The sequence below is a fragment of the Salmo trutta genome, chromosome 20, assembly GCF_901001165.1.
Source record: "Salmo trutta chromosome 20, fSalTru1.1, whole genome shotgun sequence".
NCBI lineage: Eukaryota > Metazoa > Chordata > Actinopteri > Salmoniformes > Salmonidae > Salmo > Salmo trutta.
This window is the reverse complement of record NC_042976.1, coordinates 38,481,680-38,506,837: the sequence shown is the minus strand read 5'-3', so window position 1 is coordinate 38,506,837 and position 25,158 is coordinate 38,481,680. Positions and strand designations below refer to the sequence as shown.

Here is a 25,158-nt window from a genome sequence, read left to right as displayed (position 1 = left end):
TGCTACTGCTACTACATATTCATATAATATGCTGAAAGTAATAGCTGCTCATAATCATCTTTATCTTTATCATCATTATCATGATCATGATCATGATCATCATCATCATAAACAACAATCTATAGGGTTTATCTTCAGATTAGCAAAGTATTTGATACAAAACACCCTTGTACAGCGTTTTTCTTGACTTTCCACTCCTCTTGCTGAGGCCCTATAGCATCCCGAGCAGCAGAAGAACCATATGGCGTGCCAGCGAGTCATGGCGGTTCCTTCTGCATCTTTCAATGTGGCACGCAACGCGTATCCAAATCCATTACAGATGCAAAAAGAACATTCAGACTTAAATTGGAATTGATGTTCGACAACTCAGACTCGCGACACATGTAGAAAGGACTACAGACTATCACAGACTACAAAGGCAAATCCAGCTGTGTGATGCCCACCGAAACCTCCCTCCCAGACGAGCTTAACACATTCTGGGATTGCTTCGAGGCAAACAACACCAAGCCATCCATGAAGGCCCTCGCTGGTACGGACGACCAGGTGCTTTCGCTCTCCATGGCTGACGTGAGGAAAACTCTCATAAAGGTGATTACTCACAAAGTCGCCGGCTGTATCCTCAGAGTGGGTGCTGACCAGCTAGCTCGTGGGCATCTTCTCAGACATCTTCAACCTGCCCCTCAGACATCTTCAACCTGCCCCCAACCTGCCCCCAGGCAGTAGTCCTCACCTGCTTCAAGGAGACCACCATCCCAAATTACTATCGCCCTGTTGCACTCACCCCGGTCATCATGAAGTGCTTTGAGAGGCGGGGCATGGCCCATATCAAGGTCAGCCAGGCCCACTCCATTTTGCCTACTGCTCCAACAGATCCATGGAAGATGTCATTTCCATCGCTATTCACACGGCCGTAACACATGTGGACAAGAGGAACACCTACAGTGCATTCGGGAAGTATTCAGACCACTTGACTTTTTCCACATTTTGCAACGTTACATCCTTATTCTAAAATGTATAAAATCATTTTTTTCCCCCTCATTCAATCTACGCAGAATACCTCATTATAGCAAAAACGGTTTTATATAAATTTGTGCACAATTGACAAAAAATAAAAAACAAAATGTCACATTTACATAAGTATTCAGACCCTTTACTCAGTACTTTGTTGAAGCACGTTTGGCAGTGATTACAGCCTTGAGTCTTCTTGGGTATGACGCAACATACTTGGCACACCTGTATTTGGGGAATTTCTCCCATTCTTCTCTGCAGATCCCCTCAAGCTCTGTCAGGTTGGATGGGGAGTGTCGATGCACAACTATTTTCAGAACTCCCCAGAGATGTTAGATTGGGATCAAGTCCTGGCTGTGGCTAGGCCACTCAAGGACATTCAGAGACTTGTCCCGAAGCCACTCCTGCATTGTCTTGGCTGTGTGCTAGGGTTGTTGTCCTGTTGGAAGGTGAAACTTCACCCCAGTCTGAGGTCCTGAGTGCTCTGGAGCAGGTTTTCATCAACGATCTCTCTGTACTTTGCTCTGTTGATCTTTCCCTCGATCCTGACTAGTCTCCCAGTCCCTGACGCTGAAAAACATCCCCACGGCATGATGCTGCCACCACCATGCTTCACCCTAGGGATTAATTGCAGGTTTCCTTCAGATGTGGTGCTTGGCGTCCAGGGCAAAGAGTTCAATCTTGGTTTCATCAGACCAAATAATCTTGTTTCTCATGGTCTGAGGGTCTTTAGATGCCTTTTGGAAAACTCCAAGCAAGCTGTCATGTGCCTTTTACTGAGGAGTGGCTTCCGTCTGGTCACTCTACCATAAAGACCTGATTGGTGGAGTGCTGCAGAGGTGGTTGTCCTTCTGGAAGGTTCTCCCATCTCCACAGAGGATCTCTGGAGCTCTGCCAGAGTGACCATCGGGTTCTTGGTCACCTTCTTGACCAAGGCCCTTCTCTCCCGATTGCTCAGTTTGGCCAGGCAGCTAGCTATAGTAAGAGTCTTGGTGGTTCCAAACTTCCTCCAATTAAGAATGATGAAGGACACTTTGTTCTTGAGGACCTTCAATGCTTCAGAAATGTTTTGGTACCCTTCTCCAGATTTTGTGTCACAACACAATCCTGTCTCGGAGCGCTACAAACAATTCCTTCAACCTCATGGCTTGGTTTTTGCTCTGACATGCACTGTCAACTGTGGGACCTTATATAGACAGGTGTGTGCCTTTTGCTGGACTCCAATCAAATTGTACAAACATCTCAAGGATTATCAATGGAAACAGGATGCACCTGAGCTCAATTTCGAGTCTCATAGCAAGGAGTCTGAATACATGTGTAAATAAGGTATTTAAAAATATATATTTTTTAATATATAAATGTGCAAAGATTTCTAAAAACCTGTTTTCACTTTGTCATCATAGGGTATTGTGTGTAGATTGATGAGGATTTAAAAAAAATAATTTTAGAATATGGCTGTAACGTAACAAAATGTGGAAAAGGTCAAGGGGTCTGAATACTTCCCAAATCGCTGTATGTGAGAATGCTGTTCATTGACTACATTTCAGCATTCAACATAGTTTTTGCCCAAGGTCTGGACACCACCTTCTGCAGCTGGATCCTGGACTTCCTAAAGGGCACACCATAGGCTGTGAGGATTGGCAACAACACCTCCTCCACACTGACTCTTAACACAGGGCCACCCTGAAAGGCCTGATAACTAACAACGACGAGTCAGCCTGCAGGAAGGAAGTAAGTGAGCTGACATTGTGGTGCCAGGACAACAACCTCGTGTCATGAACCACCACTCTTGGCAAGAGGGCGCGTCTCTACTTCCCAAGACGGCTGAAGATCTTCGGCATGCAACCCTGGGTCCTCTCCAAACACTACAGCTGCACCATCAAGAGTGTCCTGCCCGGTTGAATCATGGCCTGGTATGGGAATTGACCACCACCCTCTGGGTGGTGAAGACGGCCCAGTACATTACTGGGGCCGTGCTTCCACCCATCCAGGACATCTACTCAAAACAGTGCCTGAGGAAGGACTAAAGCATCATTTTTTTATTTAACCTTTATTTAACTAGGCAAGTCAGTTAAGAACAAATTCTTATTGGACAATGACGGCCTACCCCGGCCAAACCCTTCCCTAACCCCGACAACGCTGGGCCAATTGTGCGCCGCCATATGGGACTCCTGATCACACCCGGGATCGAACCAGGGTCTGTAGTGATGACTCTAGCACTGAGATGCAGTGCCTTAGACCACTCGGGAGCAATCATCAAGGACCCCACACACCCCAGCCACGAGCTTCCTGTTGTGCAGACTGTATCGGAGCATGACAGTGTCTACCTAAAAGCCATCAGAATGCTGAACACTTGAACTGGACTGACCATCTGCTTTGATTCTCTGCACCTTAGAACACATTCACTCACTCACTCACTCACTCACACACACGCTACACAGACATCATAACTGCTGCTACCAGACTCGTATTATGATTACTAAATACAGCACAATTTAAATAATTGCCCCCCAATCTCCCCTCCTCAAAATACATGTAAATATTGTATATAAATTGTGTCTTCCTGTATTATACTTATGCTGAAATGTTTATACTACTGAGATATTTACCAAAACTTGGAGAGAGGCTGCCTGGTGATGTAAGCACTTGCAATTCAATTCAGCGTCTCAGTGGGGCCGATTTTATCCCAATCTGCTGCTTATAGTGTACGTATATATATATACCGCGGCGCCAATCCGTTTTAACCTTCATAAGGAGGTGTGAATGATGCACATGCGCCTTGACTAGTTTAACGGTCTGGTTTACCCATGTTTAATTCAATTATTGATTGTTCCCAGTGATTGGTTTTTGGCGGTTCACTTTTGTTCCCGCACATGACATTGACAAATTGCTCAGCTGTCAAATGCAAACAGCTGGGGAAGGTTCTAACTAACCAAGCAGCAACCTTAGGCCTACACCTTAGCGTTATCCCCATCCACATTTACAAGGAGTCAAGTTCAGTTTGTCACGTGTGGAAGCGTCATGAATAGATTGGGAATAAGCTGTCCTATGTTCACACAAACGCACGTTTCACAGATGGTGCTGTTCCACAAGCCAGGCAAAGTTGATTATTTCCCCGTTGCTTTTATTCACAATACTGCCTATTCAGTAGGTATTGGCTGGAAACCGTAATCCAATCGCTACCGAGAAAGGGCGGGGAGAGGAACGAAGGGAGAGGCGGTGCCCGAGTGGAGTCTTTCAGTACCATGGACAGCAACTCGCACTAGACTGCAGAGAATCAGCTCAAGGGGAGAGGGCTGCATACAAACGCTGGAACCGCGACAATTCGGGTTTAAACTTAATTTGACTGATTCCATTCTCGTTTACCTGTTCCTCTCCTCAGTTCGTGCAAGGGTTTACTTTAATTTCTAGTTGTAATACCAGCGAGTGGAAGCGAGCTGCATTTAGCTGCATTGTCTCTCTGCAAAGACCTGCTTCACTCTCCATCCAGTCAAAAAGTGCGATTTATTTTGAAGCATTGTTTAGGTAGTGCATTGGTAAGTGTTTGAACTTTAGCTTGTTATCTATCTATCTAGTTAGTCTCTCATAACTGCTGCAGTGGTTGATTAGGTTATTCTATTGTAGTTTGTGTTTTGCCTTCATGCTTTATAGTGATGCAGTTTTAGCAGGTTAAAGAAACATGACGTTTCTTAGTTTAAATCTTTGCTGGGGCATGCTCTTTTGATGCGCAATATACATCCATTTGCAATTGGCGATTCTCTTTTACCTAAGAATCCTCCTCAAACCAAGATAAACAGTTTTGTGGACAGAAGCCTAAGTGCACAATGAGGTCCCTCCACGACTTTTTCAATTGCACTTAAAAAGAAGAGGGGGAGAGAGGGCGAGAGAAAGGCTGCAGGAAGCGACGCCTGCCAACCCTCAGGGGTTCCTACATCAAACAGACTCTCGCGTCATCTTAGCATTTGAAACGGAGACAACTCTTGATAGGTTGATAGAATATATAGAAATATAAGTTTTTCTCGCTAAACTAAAGCAAGATGAAGAAGTTTCGAAAGGTACTGGACGGCCTGTCATCCTCCTCCCCGGGGGGTGTCGCGTCCCCGTCGTGCGGCAGTGCAGCTGGTACCCCGACCGCTCATGCGCCCACTCCCCAGGATATCCACGTCCAGGAGACGCTAGTCTCGGAAAACTTTCAGATATGCAAGGTGAGTTTTGTGTGTGTGTGTGTGTGTGTGTGTGTGTGTGTGTGTGTGTGTGTGTGTGTGTGTGTGTGTGTGTGTGTGTGTGTGTGTGTGTGTGTGTGTGTGTGAGTAGTGCGTGTGTGTGTGTGTCTAGTTCTCCACAGTTATGTTTCTCAAATGGACCGAGAATAAAACCGCCAAATCTACGGCCTTTCCTTTACAAGGGAACAAGGGCCAAATGTACATGCTGGCTAGTGGCTATAGGCTACAGTATATCAATTTACCAACAATGGAGGTGAAATGTTGACGTACAAACGCATTGTTTTTATGGAATAGAGTATAGTGTTTTGTGTGGTATTGAGTAGCCAATAGAATAGAACCTACCAGACTAAAAGACTGTCATGTTGTCGGTTCACACGGGTGCTTCTCAATCAGTCATCTTATCAGTCATCTTATCCGAGTTTACCATTTTAGACGCTGCCTGTATTCAAACCTACGCCCCCACCAGTCTCTCATTGGACCATATAACTCAGTCTGGTTTGGATATGTTGTGTGCTTATTGAATGGATATAACGCTGTAACACTTGTGCAGAGGTACTGATTTGGCTAGTAATGTGGCCAACACATTACCCCTCTCCCTTATCGGTGACACAATACTTTCAATGAGGTGTAGGCCTGTATATCCTATAGCTTATCATTTCTAGTAGGCTATTGTTGTGTGTCCACTTCTTGGGAGGAGGCAGTAGACAATTATGCCTTGAAAAGCATGGCGCCATTGGCGGTTGTATGTGTACACAGCTGGCTGCTCATTGACTTTGGGTATTACCGTCAACGCAGGGTGTGTGCCAAAGATGGTGGATAAATGAAGATGGTTCACTCAGACCGTTTAGCATTGAAAAAAAAGGTCAGTTCTGGTCTATTTAACTGGGTGTGTCTCCCATAGGTACCAATGCAATAGCAGCTGGTTCTGGTCTACTTAGTTCTGTGACTTTCATTTCGCTTCCTCTTCCGTCAATGATGTGCACGCTGATGACGACCGCATCATGCTGCATGTATTCATTCAATTACCGGTCCCGCCGTGCTCCGACCGTTCGCCTATAGCTCCCACCGCTCTCCTTCTCTCTCTCTCTCTCTCTCTCTCTCTCTCTCTCTCTCTCTCTCTCTCTCTCTCTCTCTCTCTCTCTCTTTCTCTCTCTCTCTCGGTCCCAGCAAATGTATGTGCATTTCTGGGGCGATGTGCATTTAGTAGGCTAAACACAAGTGGTAAGAAAGAATGGCTTGTAAGTGGTGGTGGTTGTTGTCTTCTCCGCAGACAGTTATTTAGTGTTGTAGAATCGATGACATAACGGCTGTTCCTTCCTCCCCTTTTTTTATAGCCCATAAAAAAGTGAGCGAGCGCGCGGAGCGACCCTGCGGTACTATCCGGCTGATGTGATTTTCGGGGAGCTATTTTTAGAACGCTCCGCGCCCATTGCAGCCCCGCTGATGTATTTGGAGCTGACTGACGCGATTATTCCTTGCCCCAAAGAGGGGGGGGGGATTTTGGATCTCACTGTAAATAATTAATTGAGGAGCGAGCAAGACCCGGTATAACATTGTAGCTCAAGCAGAGGAGAGAGTATGGGGGGGGGGGGATAAAATGAACAATGGGAAGATAAGGAGAGGCAGGCAGGCAGTTGACTCCCAAACCGAGGAGGTGGATGCTGCAGAGCATCGGATTCTGCATACTGGAGAAAGTGCTAGAAATAACCACGTGGTAGGCTGGGCAAATCCCTGCAGAGACTATACATTCTTATTGTGTCTGTATTTGTAATTACACAGTATTTTCCCCACTGCAGTCTCAGCTACTCAAGACTAAACGTTCATAACTTATGAATGGCCTACAACTTGCCCACAAATTACCTGAGCTAACCTGTCATTGGTGTTTCCCAACGTCTCGAGGTCCCACACCAGCACACAACTCACCTGATTCAACTCATTGAGGCCTTGATGATTAGTGGAACACGTTGAGTCGGGTGTGCTTGTCCTGGGCTACAACAAAAAGGTGAGCTGTTGAGGGTACTTGAGGACTGGAGTGTGGAAACACTGGCCTAGGCTACCTATTACCGAACATCAACATGTCTTCTACGGTAATGGTTCAAGTGACAGATACGCGCAGCTGTTGTTTGGCATCGTTCATTGAACCTTGCTGTGACCACAACAGGCAGGACATTCCAGGTAAAAGACGAGGTGTGCCTCCGGTCAAGTTGGGCACAGAGGTGATGGCTTAAGAGCCGTACGCCCGCCCAAACGTTAAACGTTAAACACAGAGTGCACTTACTGTGTTAGCAGCATCTCTGGCACCGGTGGTGTTGTCACAACCCTCACACGGTTCCCTGCCCACTGTAGCAGACAGTACGGAAGGGCGGGAGTGTGAGCGGAGCTACACGCTAATGTTTGTATTGATTTTAAAATGTTGGTTCTACCAGTAACAGATAGAGCTATTATAGCTTTTCATGTGCATTTTGTAATGCTTTCTATTTAACAGTAAGCCTGGAATAAAAATCTATGAATGGGGGTGTGGAAGAGGGGAATGGATAAATGAGGCAGCGTGCAGAGGAAATCCTCTCCCAGAGGCAGGACGCCTTTTCTGGGGGTAATGAGGGTGGGAGTGTCCTGGAGGTCAGTCGTCAAAAGGATCCCGAAGGAGGAACACGTACGCGCACACACACACACACACACACACACACACACACACACACACACACACACACACACACACACACACACACACACACACACACACACACACACACACACACTCACACCTATAGGGAATTGTGCCCGTTTGATGAATGAAAGGCGGTCACTACCCTAACCTTTTACTCATTCATTAGTCTCTTTGGTATACGCTTCAGAGGATAAAATACTTTGTTTGTTAATGGTGTCACATCCCAGAGATTCCAGGTGTGTGTGTGTGTGTGTGGGTGGGTTCCAGACATTTACTAACTTCCTTAGTCATGACATTTCTTCTTCTCTCTAGTGTGTTGGAAGATAGAACGCGTGTCTTTACCGCTCTTATTTTTATGGCTTTGGCCGCTATTAATGTCGGTGATGACGCGTGAACAGGTGCGTGATACGAGTTTGTCATGAAAGCTCTCTGTCAGACTACAGAGATTGGTCAACTTATTCAGTACAGCAGATAGAGGTACCATGGGGTGACCCAGCTGTGAGCGTGCCTCATCCAAAAGCTGAGAGCAGGGTTGCATGGGGAATTGTGGGGGTGTGTGTGGGGGTGTGTGTGTTCGTGTGTGTGATAGAGGGAGCGTGATAAGTGGATGGAGCTTAGCTAGAATAGGCATGGATGTGAAGAGAAAGAGAGAGGGAGCAAAGTGAGGTTATGGCTGCAGGTAATTGCAGGTAGCATAGTGGTTAAGAGCGTTGGGCCAGTAACCGTGCAAAATGTGCAAACGTATAAAAATCTGTTTTTGCTTTGTCATAATGGGGTATTGTGTGTAGATTAATGAGGGAAAAAAACAATTTCATCACTTTTAGAATAAGGCTGTAGCATAACAAAATGTGGAAAAAGTCAATTGTACAGTGCACTCGGGAATTATTCCGATCCCTTGACTTTTTCCACATTTTGTTACGTTATTCTGTAAAAACAGGTTTTAATAAATATTTGCACATTTTGCACGGTTACTGGCCCAACGCTCTTAATGATTCACGCAGTCTCCTCTGAACAGTTGACTTTGTCTGTTACTTGAACTCTGTGAAGCATTTCTTTGGGCTGCAATCTGAGGTGCAGTTACAGTATTTGCCAATCTCAGAGACTGGTAACTCTAATGAATTTATCCTCTGCAGCAGAGGTAACTCTGGGTCTTCCTTTCCTGTGGCGGTCCTCATGAGAGCCAGTTTCATCATAGTGCTTGATGGATGTTGCAACTGCACTTGAAAAAAAAGTAAAAGTTCTTGAAATTTTCCGCATTGTCTGACCTTCATGTCTTAAAGTAATGATGGACTGTCGTTTCTCTTTGGTTATTTGAGCTGTTCTTGCCATAATATGGACTAGGTCTTTTAAAAAATATTGCTATCTTCTGTATACCACCCCTATCTTGTCACAACACAACTGATTGGCTCAAACGCATTAAGAAGGAAAGAAATTCCACAAATTAACTTTTAACAAGGCACACCTGTTCATTGAAATGCATTCCAGGTGACTACCTCATGAAGCTGGTTGAGACAATGGCAAGAGTGCACAAAGCTGTCAGCAAGGCAAAGGGTGGCTACTAAGAATCTCAAATCTAAAATATACTTTGATTTAACACTTTTTTGGTTACTACATGATTCCATGGGTGCTATTTCATAGTTTTGATGCCTTCAGTACTGTTTTACAATGTAGAAAATAGTAAACATAATGAAAGACCCTGGAATTAGTAGGTGTGTCCAAACTTTTGACTGGTAGTGGGTTTGAATACACTGTAAATCAGGTAATAAGTCACATGTACTCACTCTTTGTGCAATAATAGTGGTAACATGATTTTTGAATGAATACCTCATCTCTGTTCCCCACACATACAATTTTCTGTAAGGTCCCTCTGTCGAACAGTGAACTTCGTACACAGGTTCAACCACAAAGACCATGGAGGTTTTCCAATTCCTTGCAAAGAAGGGAACCTATTGGTAGATGGGTAAACATTCAAAAGGCACATATTGAATATCCCTTTGAGCTTATTAATTACACTTGGGACGGTGTATCAATACACCCAGTCTCTACAAAGATACATGCGTCCTTCCTTACTCAGTTGCTGGAGAGGAAGGAAACCGCTCAGGGATTTCATTTTTATTTTCCTGTCACCTCTCCACCAGTGCCCCCCCCCCCCCCCCATGGGGCGATATGCAAATTGTAGTGGGTCTATTACAAAAAAGTATGAATATGTATGGACTCTGGATAAGAGCGTCTGCTAAATGATTAAAATGTAAATTTCTAGGGTGTCGGGTAAGGTTGAGTTGATATCCTCTCAAAGCACTTCATGATGACTGAAGTGAGTGCTACGGGGCGACAGTCATTTAGTTCAGTTACCTTCACTTTCTTGGGTACAGGATCAATGATGGACATCTTGAAGCAAGTGGGGACAACAGACTGGGATAGGGAGAGATTGAATATGTCCCTAAACACCACATTGACACCACACTCCAAAAATCAAGTCCTGCATGCTCTAGTTTTGTCTTATCTTGATTATTGTCTAGTCGTGTGGTCCAGTGCTGCAAGGAAATACCTAGTTAAGCAGCAGCTGGCCCAAAACAGAGCGACACGTCTCTGTAATCAGAGGGCTGATATAAATACTATGCATGCCAGCCTCTCTTGGCTAAGAGTTGAGGAGAGACTGACTGCATCACTTCTTCTTTTAATTAGAAACATTAATGTGTTTAAAATTCCAAATTGTTTGTATAGCCAACTTACACACAGCTCTGACACACACACTTACCCTACCAGACATGCCAACAGGGCTCTTTTCACAGTCCCCAAATCCAGAACAAATTCAAGGATGTGTACAGTATTATAGAGAGCCATTATTGGATTGAATTCCATCTTATATTGCTCAAATTAACAGCAAACCTGGTTTAAAAAAACAGATAAAGCAACACCTCATGGCACAACGCCTCTCCCCTATTGGACCTAGATTGTTGTGTATGTATTGACATGTACTGTAGGCTAAGTGTACCTTTTTAAAAATGTATGTAGTTCTGTCCTTGAGCTGTTCTTGTCTATTGATGTTCTGTATTATGTTTCATGTTTTGTGAGGACCCCAGGAAGAGTAGTTGCTGCTTTTGCAACAGTTAATGGGGATCCTAATAAAATACCAAATACTAAATACCAAGTAAACACTCCAGCCATCTGGTCTACACATCCTCTGAAGACTAGCGAAGTCTTGCGAGGGTTAACACTTTAAATGTCTTACTCTCACGTTGGCCACGGAGAGCGGGAGCTCCCAGTCCTCCTGAGCGGCTGTGGAGTCCCTGCCACATGCTTGTGTCTTTAGCTGTTGAATTGTGACTCCACTTTGTCCCTGTACCGACGTTTTACCACTTTGATTGCCATACGGATAGCATAGCTGGTCTGTTTGTACATGTCCATGGTCTCAGTCACCTTGTCGTGGTTTGCGCTTTCAGTTTTGCGCAAATGCTGCCATCGATCCATGGTTTTTGGTTTGGGTAAGTTCTAATCGTCACAGTGGGAACAACATCCTCTATGCACTTCCTGATGAACTCAGTCACCGAGTCAGTTTATATTTCTATACTATTTTCAGAGGCAATCCAGAACATTTCCCAGTCCGCGTGATAAAAACAATCTCTGCCATGCTATTCATGCATACTAATCAAACATGTGATCACTGAGCAGTGTGAACCTCCGGCGACAAGCCTCAACCTCCCCATGACCCATTATAATGATCAGCGTAATAATCTATTCACAATTCATAAAGCGTTTTTCTCTACTCAAAGTGCTTTACTATTGTATGGAGGTCACACCCTCCACCATCCAATTGTAGCACCCAACAGCTGTAGCTAATCAATCAGTCAGCAAGAGGACTGTTGAATTCTGGTTTTACATCAGGGCCCAAATTTGACACTCAATCATTGCATTTGAACTGGCTTTTTATCATTACTTTTAAATTTTACATTTGAGTCATTTAACAGACGCTCTTATCCAAAACGACTTACAGTAGTGAGTGCATACATTTTCATACTTTTTCGTGCTGGTTCCCCGTGGGAATTGAACCGAAAACCCTGGCGTTGCAAGCGCCATGCTCTACAGTCTTATACTCTTAGAAAAAAAGGGTTCCAAAAGAGAACGCTTTTTGGTTCCAGGTAGAACTCTTTTGGGTTCCATGTAGAACCCTCTGTGTAAAGGGTTCTACATGGAACTCAAAAGTGTTTTACCTGGTTCTTCAAAGGGTTCTCCTATGGGGACAGCCAAATAACCTTTTTAGGTTCTAGATAGCAGTGTGCCAAATGAGACTTTTACCTCTACTACCAGAATGAAATGTCTAGGATTCTTGAAGTTGGCCCTACTTGCTTAGCTAAAGTCCGTTTTGCATTTGTTTCCCCCGTAATAGTTATGGTCAGCATTTGGGGCAAGAAGACTGATCTCAGATCTGTGACTACAGGCAGTTTCTGTCTCAGTCAGGGTCAAAGGTCAGTGGGAGGAGCCTTTATCTCCCATGTCTCCTCTTCATCACTCTTCGGGCATAGATGTGTGGGTAGAGGAGGAGATGAGATGACGTCAACCTCATCTACGACCCTTCAAACTTTCTGCGATCGCTGGCCTCCATCCCGAGTCTGATGACTCATTGTTTCACTGCCTGCCTGTGAAGTGTTAGAGTGAGATAAAATAGGGAGGTGTGGGTGTGTGTGGAGGCAGAGAAGAGATGGGGGAGGAGGGGAGGGAAATGGATCCGGGGGCTGTACTGTGTGTGTGTGTGTGTGTGTGTGTGTGTGTGTGTGTGTGTGTGTGTGTGTGTGTGTGTGTGTGATTATTCACAAATCCTCTTGGTTACTGGGCTAGTGGAGCATTGTGTAACTCTCTAGGAGCAGGTTTTATGTCCTTATTGGAGATGTTGGTCCACTTACTCTCTGGGTGATGATGCCATTCCTGGCAAGCCTGGCAGATTGCCCACCGCCTCAGTACCTCATGCGGTGCAACACATAATTGTCTTTAAATTAAGTGAACTTTTCAATCATCCCATGATCTCGCTAAGTATTGCTTCATCTCTCTTTTGGAAAGTCTATTTTCTTCTCTCTGTCCTTTGATCAAAGGCAGTGGTAAATTGTGTAGACATACTGTATACTGCAACTTAGAGTGTGTGTGTGTTTGTGTGTGTGCAATTACATGCATGCCCATGCATTTATGATAGTATCTATAGGAGGGACCCACTGACAGTCTTGTCTCTTGAGGATTGTCTGTTTAATGAAACGCCAGGCTTCTGCCTATTCTGAGACACAGCCACTTGTACTAATCCCCTCAGCCACTCCTTTTAGTGGGATGTACGTGAGGATGGAGATTGGGTGGTCTGGAGGGGCTCTGCCCCGATGGAAGTTGGTGGATTTTGCATTTTTCAAACACCTGAAACAGCGTTTTCATGCAATATAGAGCTATAATCATGGATCATTCTATGTCCAAAATGCATTATATTTTTCTGCATAGGTTATCTAAGCATACCTCTTTACCTGTTCAATTGTCGTTTTAATGAACGATGCACATTGATTCTTTAATAACTTTTATGTCTTAGGAGTTTAGTAAAACTCCCACACTGGTAGATAGTATCATAGCCCAAGAGTTAAAGGCCCAGTGCAGTCAAAAACTAGATTGTTTTTGTGTTTTATATATATTTCCACACTATGAGGTTGGAATAATATTGTGAAAATGTGAAAATGATGATAATGCCTTTCTAATAGCCTGAAATTTTACTGTTTTGGTGGGATGGAGTTTTAGCCTGCCTGGTGACAACCTACTCTAACTTGATTGATAGCCTGAAATGGCTTGGTAGCTAGTTATGATGTTGGGAATTTCGGAACCTATCTAGGTGGCTAGTATTACAGAGAAACAACAAAACATATTTGTATTTATTTATTAATTTATTCATCAATAAAGAAATCAATAGGCTACATAGCTTGATTAAATGACAAACATACCTCCTGCGAGTCCTGCCTATCACCGGCATCTAAAATCAAATCAAACGCTGTGTCACACTCTCTGTCCTCCACTGACAATACTGTCTGCACCCACTACTGGACTATCTAGCGTCCTAGTATATCTTTGCTCCGTGGTGCACCTTGGAAGGAACCACTTACTAGGGAGAATGGGGGAGGTGGTGGGGGGGGGGGGGGGGCAGTCTTTGCCTGGTCAAGCCAGTGTGCCCTCTACGCAAAATACTGCTGACAGATCTTTTTATAAATAATTTTCGTGATGTCTTTATGCTAATTAGATTTCGACTCTAGGGTGTTAAAAATAAAGTGGAGTAATTAATTCAACACCTAAAAAAATGTAAAAACTGGACGAATCTGAGGGGGTCCGTGCCCTTGTGCCCTTATGGGCATGATGCCTCTGGTGGTGTGTGTGTGTGTGTGTGTTAGAGCTGGGCAGTATCCAGATTTTCATACTTTCATACCGTGCCTGTGCCATCTTGAGTTATACAGTATTACTGGTGGTGCAACAAAGGGTGCTATTTTTTTTAACATTTATTTTTTTAAGTAAACTCCAAATCAAACTTAAGACATCGTCTGACGTGGTTGATATCATTTGTTGTTGCGTTTCTTAAGGTCAGACGTCATTCGCAGGAGCGCCCACCCCTCCTCCTCACCCCTCCCCCTCTCCTTGATGTTCTGAGCCTTAGCATCCCTGTGGCGATGCATTGCCTTTGCTGTTTAGCCACCTTGTGTCACAAGGAATCAATCAGTCCTATAGCTGGAATGATGGCCCCACCAGTCTCGCTGGTCCCCAAGAGATTACATCATCGCCCAGGCCTAGCCCCCGGAGTCTAATGGATGATGCAATTGGCCCGCTGTTGACATGCTCGATTCTCTTTCGCCATGACAAGTCGCCAAGGGGGTTAAACACGCGTGCACATGGAACACCTTGGAACCCAGTGGCCACAATTACCCGTGGTTAAAGGCATAGTTCACCCAAATTATGAAATGGCATATTAGTTTCCTTACACTGTACGCAGTCTATGGACAAGGTATGACAGCATTCTATGCTTTGGTTTAGTTCAATGGCACTGTTTCCAAATGTTAACATTTTTGGAAACAATTCTAGCCATTGCCAGGGGAACTAACCCAAAGCATGAATTGCTGTCATACCTTTGTACATAGCCCGCTTACAGGGTAAGGAAATCAATGTGTCATTTTGTAATTTGGGTGAACTATGCCTTTAATCACAGGCTAACAGGCTTTAGCCCCCATCATACGAATACGTAAAGCATGTCACACCCACACAGAGAAACAGGCTCACTGTTGCCGGAAGGCAAGCATGGAACCATAGATATCTTCGAGAATATAGTGTGTATGTGAAGACATGCTTGTGTGTTCACCTGTGAAGATGTAAGATGCAAGACAATTGCACACCCACACGAACATCCCGCTACACACACACACTCGCACGCACAGTACACAGAAACACTCACACACACATAGACACACACAAACACACACGCATTGTATAAATACAAATATAGTATACTCTCTCCTTCACATACCAATGAGACCCTACACTCTTAGAAACAAGGTTCCATGTAGAACCAAAAAGGGTTCTATCGCTTGCTTCTGTAGCGATGTGTCCTTTTGAATGTCACATGCTGAACAATGCTGAACATTATGTTGATTTGACCTGAAACAACTTTCGGTTTTCTCCCCAAAAATACTTTTTTGACACCTCGATGTGATACCATGTGACCTAGCAGAATATACAAGTACTGCTCCCCTCTCTCGTACACTCTTTAACTGTGGACCTGAAGGAGGGAGTAGGACCTTCATCTTCAGCAGGCCTCTGGACCTTTGCCTTTAACGGTCAGAACCGATACATTAGGGGAAAAGTACCTTTTAGGGAATAGTACCTGTAATCCAGTACAGAAATAGGGACGGAAGTGCCCATGCACTAAACAGGCTCAGAAGAAGACAGAATACTTTAAAGAGCTAGTGTTGCCTGAACAGTACACGTCAGCCAAATCTTCTTCAAGGACAGAAGGAGTAGACAATTAGAGCTCAGCCTGTGCAACTCAACGAAGAAGCGCAACAAGCATAAGGATATCAATTCAGGACCAAAGGAAAAACCTGAAGGAGGAAACCAACCAACTGAACCAGAAAGGACACACAGCCATCTTCTTCCTTTGTTCTCCTCTATGCTGCCTGAACAAACAAGAAACCAAAACAGACTTGGATCACAGACTGAGTTTAACATCATTTAAAGTTCAGGATCTCCAGTTCTTCACTTCTTAACTTTCATTCCATTTCCCGATCATTCTCATTATGTTTGTAACTATTTTGATGAGTGTTGATAAATGTTAATTGTATAAATCAATTTTGTTTGTCTTGTTATTCTGGTAAAGAACTCCAAATGATTGTCAAAGAGTTCAGACCTTCAGGTTAGTTATGTATTACTGTTTTTCTAATTGTAGTCTTATAGAGTTATTACAACAATAAGTCAGAAGACCATTTTGACCAATAACTGGACTGTTGCCCTGTTAATAGTTAAATAGTAATTCTGTAAGTGTACATATTTCCTCAAATTTCTCCACCTTGTCTGCGACTGTTTCCCTCTTCCTTCTAACTGCAGATTTAACCTGTTTAAGTTACAGAATACGGTTGAAGTCGGAAGTTTACATACACTTAGATTGGAGTCATTAAAACTCGTTTTTCAACCACTCCACCAATTTCTTGATAACAAACTATTGTTTTGGCAAGTCGGTTAGGACATCTACTTTGTGCATGACACAAGTCATTTTCCCAACAATTGTTTACAGACAGATTATTTCACTTATGATTCACTGTATCACAATTCCAATGGGTCAGAAGTTTACATACACTAAGATGACTGTGCCTTTAAACAGCTTGGAAAATTCCAGAAAATGATGTCATGGCTTTAGAAGCTTCTGATAGGCTAATTGACATCATTTGAGTCAATTGGAGGTGTACCTGTGGATGTATTTCAAGGCCTACCTTCAAACTCAGTGCCTCTTTGATTGGCATCATGGGAAAATCAAAAGAAGTCAGCCAAGACCTCAGAAAAACAATTGTAGACCTCCACAAGTCTGGTTCATCCTTGGGAGCAATTTCCAAATGCCTGAAGGTACCACGTTCATCTGTACAAACAGTAGTACGCAAGTATAAACACTATGGGACCACGCAGCCATCATACCGCTCAGGAAGGAGACGTGTTATGTCTCCTAGAGATGAACGTACTTCGGTGCGAAAAGTGCAAATTAATCCCAGAACAACAGCAAAGGACTTTGTGAAGATGCTGGAGGAAACAGGTAGAAAAGTATCTATATCCACAGTAAAACGAGTCCTATCTCGACATGTGTCAAATCGGAGGGCCTGTTGTCCGGACCTCTGGCAGTCCCTATGGGGGTGCCACAGGGTTCAATTCTCGGGCTGACTCTTTTCTCTGTATACTTCAATGATGTCGCTCTTCCTGCTGGTGATTCTCTGATCCACCTATACGCAGATGACACCATTCTGTATACTTCTGGCCTTTCTTTGGACACTGTGTTAATTAACCTCCAAACGAGCTTCAATGCCTACAACTCTCCTTCCGTGGCCTCCAACTGCTCTTAAATACAAGTAAAACTAAATGCATGCTTTTCAACCGATCGCTGCCCGCACCTGCCTGCCTGTCCAGCATCACAACTCTGGACGGTTCTGACTTAGAATATGTGGACAACTACAAATACCTAGGTGTCTGGTTAGACTGCAAACTCTCGTTCCAGACTCACCTTAAGCATCTCCAATCCAAAATTAAATCTAGAATCGGCTTCCTATTTTGCAACAAAGCATCCTTCACTCATGCTGCCAAACATACCCTCGTAACACTGACTATCCTACCGATCCTCGACTTTGGCAATGTCATTTACAAAATAGCCTCCAACACTCCACTCAACAAATTGGATGCAGTCTATCACAGTGCCATCCATATACTACCCACCACTACGACCTGTGCGCTCTCGTTGGCTGGCCCTCGCGTCATACTCGTCGCCAAACCCACTGGCTCCAGTTCATCTACAAGTCTCTGCTAGGTAAGCCACGCCTTATCGCAGCTCACTGGTCACCATAGCAGCACCCACCCGTAGCACGCGCTCCAGCAGGTATATCTTACTGGTCACCCCCAAAGCCAACTCCTCCTTTGGCTGCTTTTCCTTCCAGTTCTCTGCTGCCAATGACTGGAACGAACTGAAAAATCACTGAAGCTGGAGACGCATATCTCCCTCACTAGCTTTAAGCACCAGCTGTCAGAGTAGCTCACAGATCACTGCACCTGTACATAGCTCATGTGTAAATAGTCCATCCAACTACCTCATCCCCATACTGTATTGTTTTATTTATTTATCTTGCTCCTTTGCCTTACCTCCCTTATCTTACCTCATTTGCACACACTGTATATTGGCTTTTTCTACTGTATTATTGACGGTATGTTTGTTTTTTCCATGTGTAACTCTGTGTTGATGTGTGTCAAACTGCTTTGCTTTATCTTGGCCAGGTTGCAGTTGTAATTGAGAACTTGTTCTCAACTAGCCTACCTGGTTAAATAAAGGTGAAATGAAAAAAAAAATACCTGAAAGGCTGCTCAGCAAGGAAGAAGCCACTGCTCCAAAACCGACACAAAAAAGCCAGAATATGGTTTGCAACTACACATGGGGACAAAGATCGTACTTTTTGGAGAAATGTCCTCTGGTCTGATGAAACAAAAATAGAACTGTTTGGCCATAATGATCATCGTTATGTTTGGAGTGAAAAGGGGGAGGTTTGCAAGCCGAAGAACACCATCCCAACCGTGAAGCACGGGGGTGGCAGCATCATGTTGTGGGGGTGCTTTGCTGCAGGAGGGACTGGTGCACTTCACAAAATAGATGGCAGCATGATGAAGGAAATTTATGTGGATATATTGAAGATATATCTCAAGACATCAGTCAGGAAGTTGAAGCTTGGTCGCAAATCAGTCTTCCAAATGGACAATGACCCCAAGCATACTTCCAAAGTTGTGGCAAAATGGCTTAAGGACAACAAAGGGAAGGTTTTGGAGTGGCCATCACAAAGCCCTGACCTCAATCCCATAGAAAATTTGTGGGCAGAACTAAAAAAGCATGTGCGAGCAAGGAGGCCTACAAACCTGACTCAGTTACCCCAGCTCTGTCAGAAGGAATGGGCCAAAATTCACCCAACTTATTGTAGGAAGCTTGTGGAAGGCTACCCAAAATGTTTGACCCAAGTTAAACAATTTAAAGGCAATGCTACCAAATACTAATTGAGTGTATGTAAACTTCTGACCCACTGGGAATGTGATGAAAGAAATAAAAGCTGAAATAAATAATTCTCTCTACTATTATTCTGAAATTTCACATTCTTAAAATAAAGTGGTGATCCTAACTGACCTAAGACAGGGAATTTTTACTAGGATTAAATGTCAGGAATTGTGAAAAACTGAGTTTAAATGTATTAGGCTAAGGTGTATGTAAACTTCCGACTTCAACTGTATGTCAGCAAAAAAAAGCTGTGTGGGCAGCTTGCGGTTAACGGTTCAATATTTCTGTGTCGGCCCTCTATATCGGACAGGAAGGTCACTGAAAGTTCTGTGCTTAGATTCACTCCATAATTAGTCTGAGATTGAATTATTTGCAAACAGCAATATTTTCATTGCAAATAAGACACACTGGCTTGGCACTGGGAAAAGATGGAGAGATGAACTCATATCTCTCTGTACCTTCTTCTCTGAAACTTCGATTTTCATTATCCACCTTCTTGATTCGTTTTGAGAGCGACATTTTATCTTGCTATCAAGCAAATTATTCGGAACAAATGTTGACGTTAAAATAAGTAGTGTAGACTACTGTAGGCTATGTAGACCTGTTTTTCCCCACCAATCAACACACAGAGAAATAGACACAAATAATCATTGAATAGAGACAGTGTTTATTATGTACATATCATATGTGTAAAATATGCTACATTTGTAGTGTAGGCCAATTAATTGTGCTAATAATTACGGTCATACTTATTATGTTCTGGCCCGCCATCGTCCAATTGTTATAATAGGATTTTCAGTAATAGCCAACCCGGGTGTGGTCAACTATTTCAGCACCGTTTCGCGCTGCTCTGAGACATGCATGGGGACTGGTATTGATAAATCGATGAGATTTTTATTTTCACTGAATCTCCATTTGGGTATTGGTTAGCCTACAATAAGGGTATGGAAATGGTCACGTTGTATAGTGAAACCCTGAGGGTTTTGTTTTTTGTTTTTCTTGGAATAGAAACACCATAATATTAATCAAATTAATTAAGCTACATTTAAAATCCATCCCATATACTATGTTCTTACAAAAAAGGTTTTGCATTTTCTAGTACAGCCAATATTACAAAAGTAAAATGATTCTCAAAGATGCCCTCTGGTGGTCAAACTAGCACTAACTAGCATTAATGGCAACAATGGCTGACAATTAAATAACATGCCATAGAATTCTGCGGTATCCCGCAATGTGTGCTGCAGTATTACACAACTTTTAAAGGAAGAACCACTGTACACTTCATACAGTATATGGAACCCCTAGGGTGGCAGGTAGCCTAGCAGTTACAGCATTGGGCTAGTAACCAAAAGGTCGCTGGTTCAAATACCCGAGCCGGCAAGGTGAAAAATCTCTTAATGTTCTCTTGAGCATGGCACCTAACCCCAATTTGCTCCATTATGGCTACCGCTAATAAAATAGTATTACTAAGAAAATAATATCATAAATAATGAAAGAATACCAATATATTTTGAAGATGTTATTGTCATTATAGTCTCAAACACAAACAGTTTAGGTAATGCAAACATTGTTTGGAAATATGCACAAATCGGTGGACAGGAAGGCTCTTTGTTTAAATGATGTTTGAATGATGGCCCAATGTCAATTCTGGATGCCTTCAGAGGGGTTATGCCTTCCGAGGGGCTATGCCTTCCGAGGGGCTATGCCTTCCGAGGGGCTATGCCTTCCGAGGGGCTATGCCTTCAGAGGGGCTATGCCTTCTGAGGGGCTATGCCTTCCGAGGGGCTATGCCTTCCGAGGGGCTATGCCTTCAGAGGGGTTATGCCTTCTGAGGGGTTATGCCTTCCGAGGGGTTATGCCTTCCTTATGGAACAGTACAATATGTGTTATTGCCTACCTGGTTCCCGAGAGAAAGAAAAAAGGAACATAATTGGTGTTATATCTTATACCTGCAAGAATGTATACAATCTGGTACGCAGATATATCATTATTATAATGTAGAAGACCAACTTACATGCAGTTGTTGCCATCAACAGCAGCCAAAATATTGATCCTTTTTCTGCCTGGTAGGTTTGTTCAGGGGCCTACATGGCTAGTCCCCCCCCATCTGACTCCACCCTGAAATACTGAGATAAAAGTAACAATTAGCTAGTTGCCAATGTCAGGCTGGGTCTGCAGCTCTATTTGGCACATTCAATAAGTAAAATGAACGTTTATTCGTAAGAGTTAGCTAGCTTGTAAAGTGGCTAGCTAGCTAATTAAAGTGTTTTTTCCCCTATAGGCTTAGCTAGCTAGCTTGTAAAGTGGCTAGCTAGCTAATTAAAGTGTTTTTCCCCCTATAGGCTTAGCTAGCTAGCTTGTAAAGTGGCTAGCTAGCTAATTAAAGTGTTTTTTCCCCTATAGGCTTAGCTAGCTAGCTTGCTAGATAACAAACGGTAGCCTAATATAGTGCACAAAATTTGAAACAACGCTATCTATCTCGCCCTATAGTTTATCATATCATTATGGCTTCATTTATTTGAATGGAAAAATAAACGTTGATTAACTTAAACAATTGTGTTATTGAGTCGTCACGCTGGATAAATGGCAGTTGGTGTTGACAGTTTTTGAATTATGGAAACCACTTTCTCAAGGATTGAACCTTTCTCTGAAAAGGGTTCTTACATTTTGACCAAAGAACCAAAAGGTTCTACATAGAACCCCAATGAACTCTTAATTTGTAAGAGTGTAGCTAGCACCCATTAGCGAAGAGGAGGTCATCCCAGCTCATTCATTTATTTCCATCCCTTCACTCTGGTCTCATACTGCCCTCTCTCCCTGCTCGCTCAACTGGGCATGCGTGTGTGTGTGTGTTTGTGCTTGGGAAGCACTTATATCTGGACGTGGATAAGAATGGCTTCCTCCCGTTCTGTGAGAATCTGTAAGCTGCTGTCTCTGTACTGAAGGAAGGACTTACAGCTTTCTGGCTTCCTCAAACATTACACCAGACCAGCCAAACCAATACTCAGGATCCTCCCTTTTTCCTATCACCTTTTCTCACTTAAAATATTTCACTGTAATCCACAATCAGGCTACCGGAATTGTTCTCAACTGACACAATGATGTACTTCGATGTGCTGATTCCTACTCCCTCCTAGTTCTATTTTTTACGTCTCTAACTATGGAGAGACCCCGTCTAGCCTGTCCCCCTCTCCTCCACTCCTCCTTTCATACCCTCTCCTACAGTACCAGTGTTCAGATCTGTCTTTTTATTTTTAGTCCTCTGCACATCAAAGGAATTTTAGAGTAGCCTCAAAATATCTCCCCCTTCACTGTTGGTGAGGAGGTTCAGTGGAGTTCTCCTTCTGTCTATCTTCACCTTCTTTTGACTGATGGAAACAGCTCATAATTCTATGAAGCGAGGTTAGATAGGTATTCTTAGCGTAGGAAGTTATTTCCATTTTCCTTCAACTGCTGTGTCTTCTCTGAGGCTACCATCACCCAATGAGGCAATAGAGTGTGGATGGATGCACAGAGCCACAGTCACACACACACATGCACAGACCATAGTATGTATCAGTGGGCCCCCTGCTGCATGTGATGCATGTCTGTGTTTGTGTACATTCTTGGGTCTCTCTCTCTCTCTCACACACACACACACACACACACACACACACACACACACACACACACAAACCCTCCCCCTCACACACACACAACCCCCACCCTCCCTCACACACACAACCTCCCCCTCCAGACACACACACACACAACCCACACACACACACACACAACCCCCACCCTCCCTCATACACACAACCTCCCCCCTCCACACCCCCCCTCCCCACCCCCCCCCCCCCTCCACACCCCCCTTCCCCCCACACACACCCCCCCCCTCCACACCCCCCCTCCCCACACACACACACCCCCCCCCTCCCCACCCCCCCCCACACACACACAATGCGTTATTCATGCCTAGTCAGTATTTGTGCCTCAGGTTGTGCATCACCGTTGCCTTCTGAATCTCTCCCCAGTTGTTACTTTATCTTTGGTTTAAATGTCTGCACTCACTACTGTAAGTCGCTCTGGATAAGAGTGTCTGCTAAAGGACTCAAATGTAAAATGTAAATGTATATTTGAGTTCTACATATTTTGCTGTGTGTATTAATGTATAAAACAATATGTGCTGTTTTTCTCTTTAATGCTTTGGTCTGTTGTTTGTGTTCAATGCTATAGACCTCTCCTGCTATAACAGTATTTTTATTCATCCAAGCTGGTACAGTTTAAGAACGTTCAGGTAGTAATGGCAAAACAAAATGTTTCTTTGGATGTGATTCAAGCATGTTTTATATTTGACTTCAGAGATCTTTCTCAGAGTTACAGTAGCAAAACTTTTGTTTTTCTTTTATTGGATTGAAACGTATGAGGAGACATGTTCGCTGTGGTTTCACCAGAAACGCCAGGTTCCAGTGTTTGATTATGAGCAGCTGATGAAGTCTTGGGTATGAGGCTGAGTTGACGAAGCTCTGTGTTGACAATGACTGGTCTGTCTCCGTCGTGGCCTATAGTTCACTGTAGCTGAGAGCGACATGAGGATGGAGTCACAACACTGCTGTTAGAAGATATTTAGATTAGGCTCGTCTTGTCCACTAGAATTAGCAGAGAAAGTGGCGAGAGAGATCGAGAGTGAGAGATAGACAGAAGGTGGCGGAGAGAGGATGTGGGACAGAGCTGGGGGAGGGAGGCAGACAGGGAGACAGCGAGAAGGAGGGAGCGAGAGAAGGAGCAATACGGGTATAGCTTGATATCTTGACACCCTCTGAAGATTCCTCTGACAGGCCTCTGACATAAAAAGAGAGCAGATCTTATAACGTGGCAAGATAACGACAGTCTCCCAAGAGGAGGAGAGAGGAAGGGGTGTTATCATCAAACACTGCCTGTCTGCTACAGTAGGAGTCCGACACAGAGCCAGTACTGAAACACAATGAGGAGTTATAGCTACGACACATAGATTACTCAGCTGCATGTGGAGCCCCACACATCCATAATACAGACAAATACTGTTTCAGTATGTAGCGAGAGAAAGAGAGGGAGAAATAGAATGAGAACAGAGTGTAAGAGCAACCATAGAGATGGACCCAGAGCAGACACACGCACGCACACACACGCACGCATACACACGCACAGAAAAAAATGGCTTTAGAGGTTGTGAAATATGCATGAGCAGCTCTGAGATTCACCAGGGTAAATGCATTTTTCATCCACTTCATGTCTGTGATGTGTATATTTAATGGTTCTTCCCTCCGGGTGGGTCTCTATTGGCCCCATCTGTAGCCTGAGCAGAGTGCACCGAGCTGGGCTTGGTTCCCCATATCTCCCATATCTCCCTCCTCTCCAGGTCGTCACAAGTTAACTTCTTTGGGATAGGTGGGACATCCGGTGAAATAGCAGAGCGCCAAATTCCCCAAAAATTATCCAAATATTTAACTTTCATACTTTCACAAGTGCAATACACCAAATTAAAGCTGAACTTCTTGTTAATCTAGCCACCATGTCAGATTTCAAAAAGGCTTTAAGGCGAAAGCAAACCATACGATAACCTGAGGACAGCGCCCAGCATACCAACACATGAAAATCGGATTTCAACCTGTAGGCGCGACACAAAAGTCAGAAATAACGATTTAATTCATGCCTTATCTTTGAAGGAATTCTTCTGTTGGCACTCCAATATGTCCTATAAACATCACAAATGGTCCTTTAATTCCGTCGTTATATCTCCAAAATGTCCATTTATTTGGCTCGTTTGATAAAAACAAACACCGGTTCCAACTTGCGGAACATGACTACAAAATATCTTATAAGTTAACTGTAATCTTGATCCAAACATTTAAAACAACTTTCCTAATACAACTTTAGGTATTTTTTAACGTAAATAAAATTTAAGACGGGATAAACTGTGTTCAATACAGGATGAAAAGAAAGTGAAGCGAGCTTTC

At 43.7% G+C, this 25,158-nt stretch overlaps 1 protein-coding gene across 2 annotated transcripts in view; it reads left to right on the top strand.

Annotated features, from left to right (window-relative positions):
- The first annotated feature begins 4,194 nt into the window (after window positions 1-4,194).
- The window catches only part of stxbp5l (syntaxin binding protein 5L), a 325,027-nt gene continuing 304,063 nt past the window's right edge, over window positions 4,195-25,158 (top strand). For both annotated transcript variants that reach the window (XM_029703158.1, XM_029703157.1), the window contains exon 1: window positions 4,195-5,213. In XM_029703158.1, the coding sequence (XP_029559018.1) occupies window positions 5,046-5,213 (168 nt within the window). In that variant the 5' untranslated portion in view covers window positions 4,195-5,045. The remainder of the gene's footprint in view (window positions 5,214-25,158) is intronic.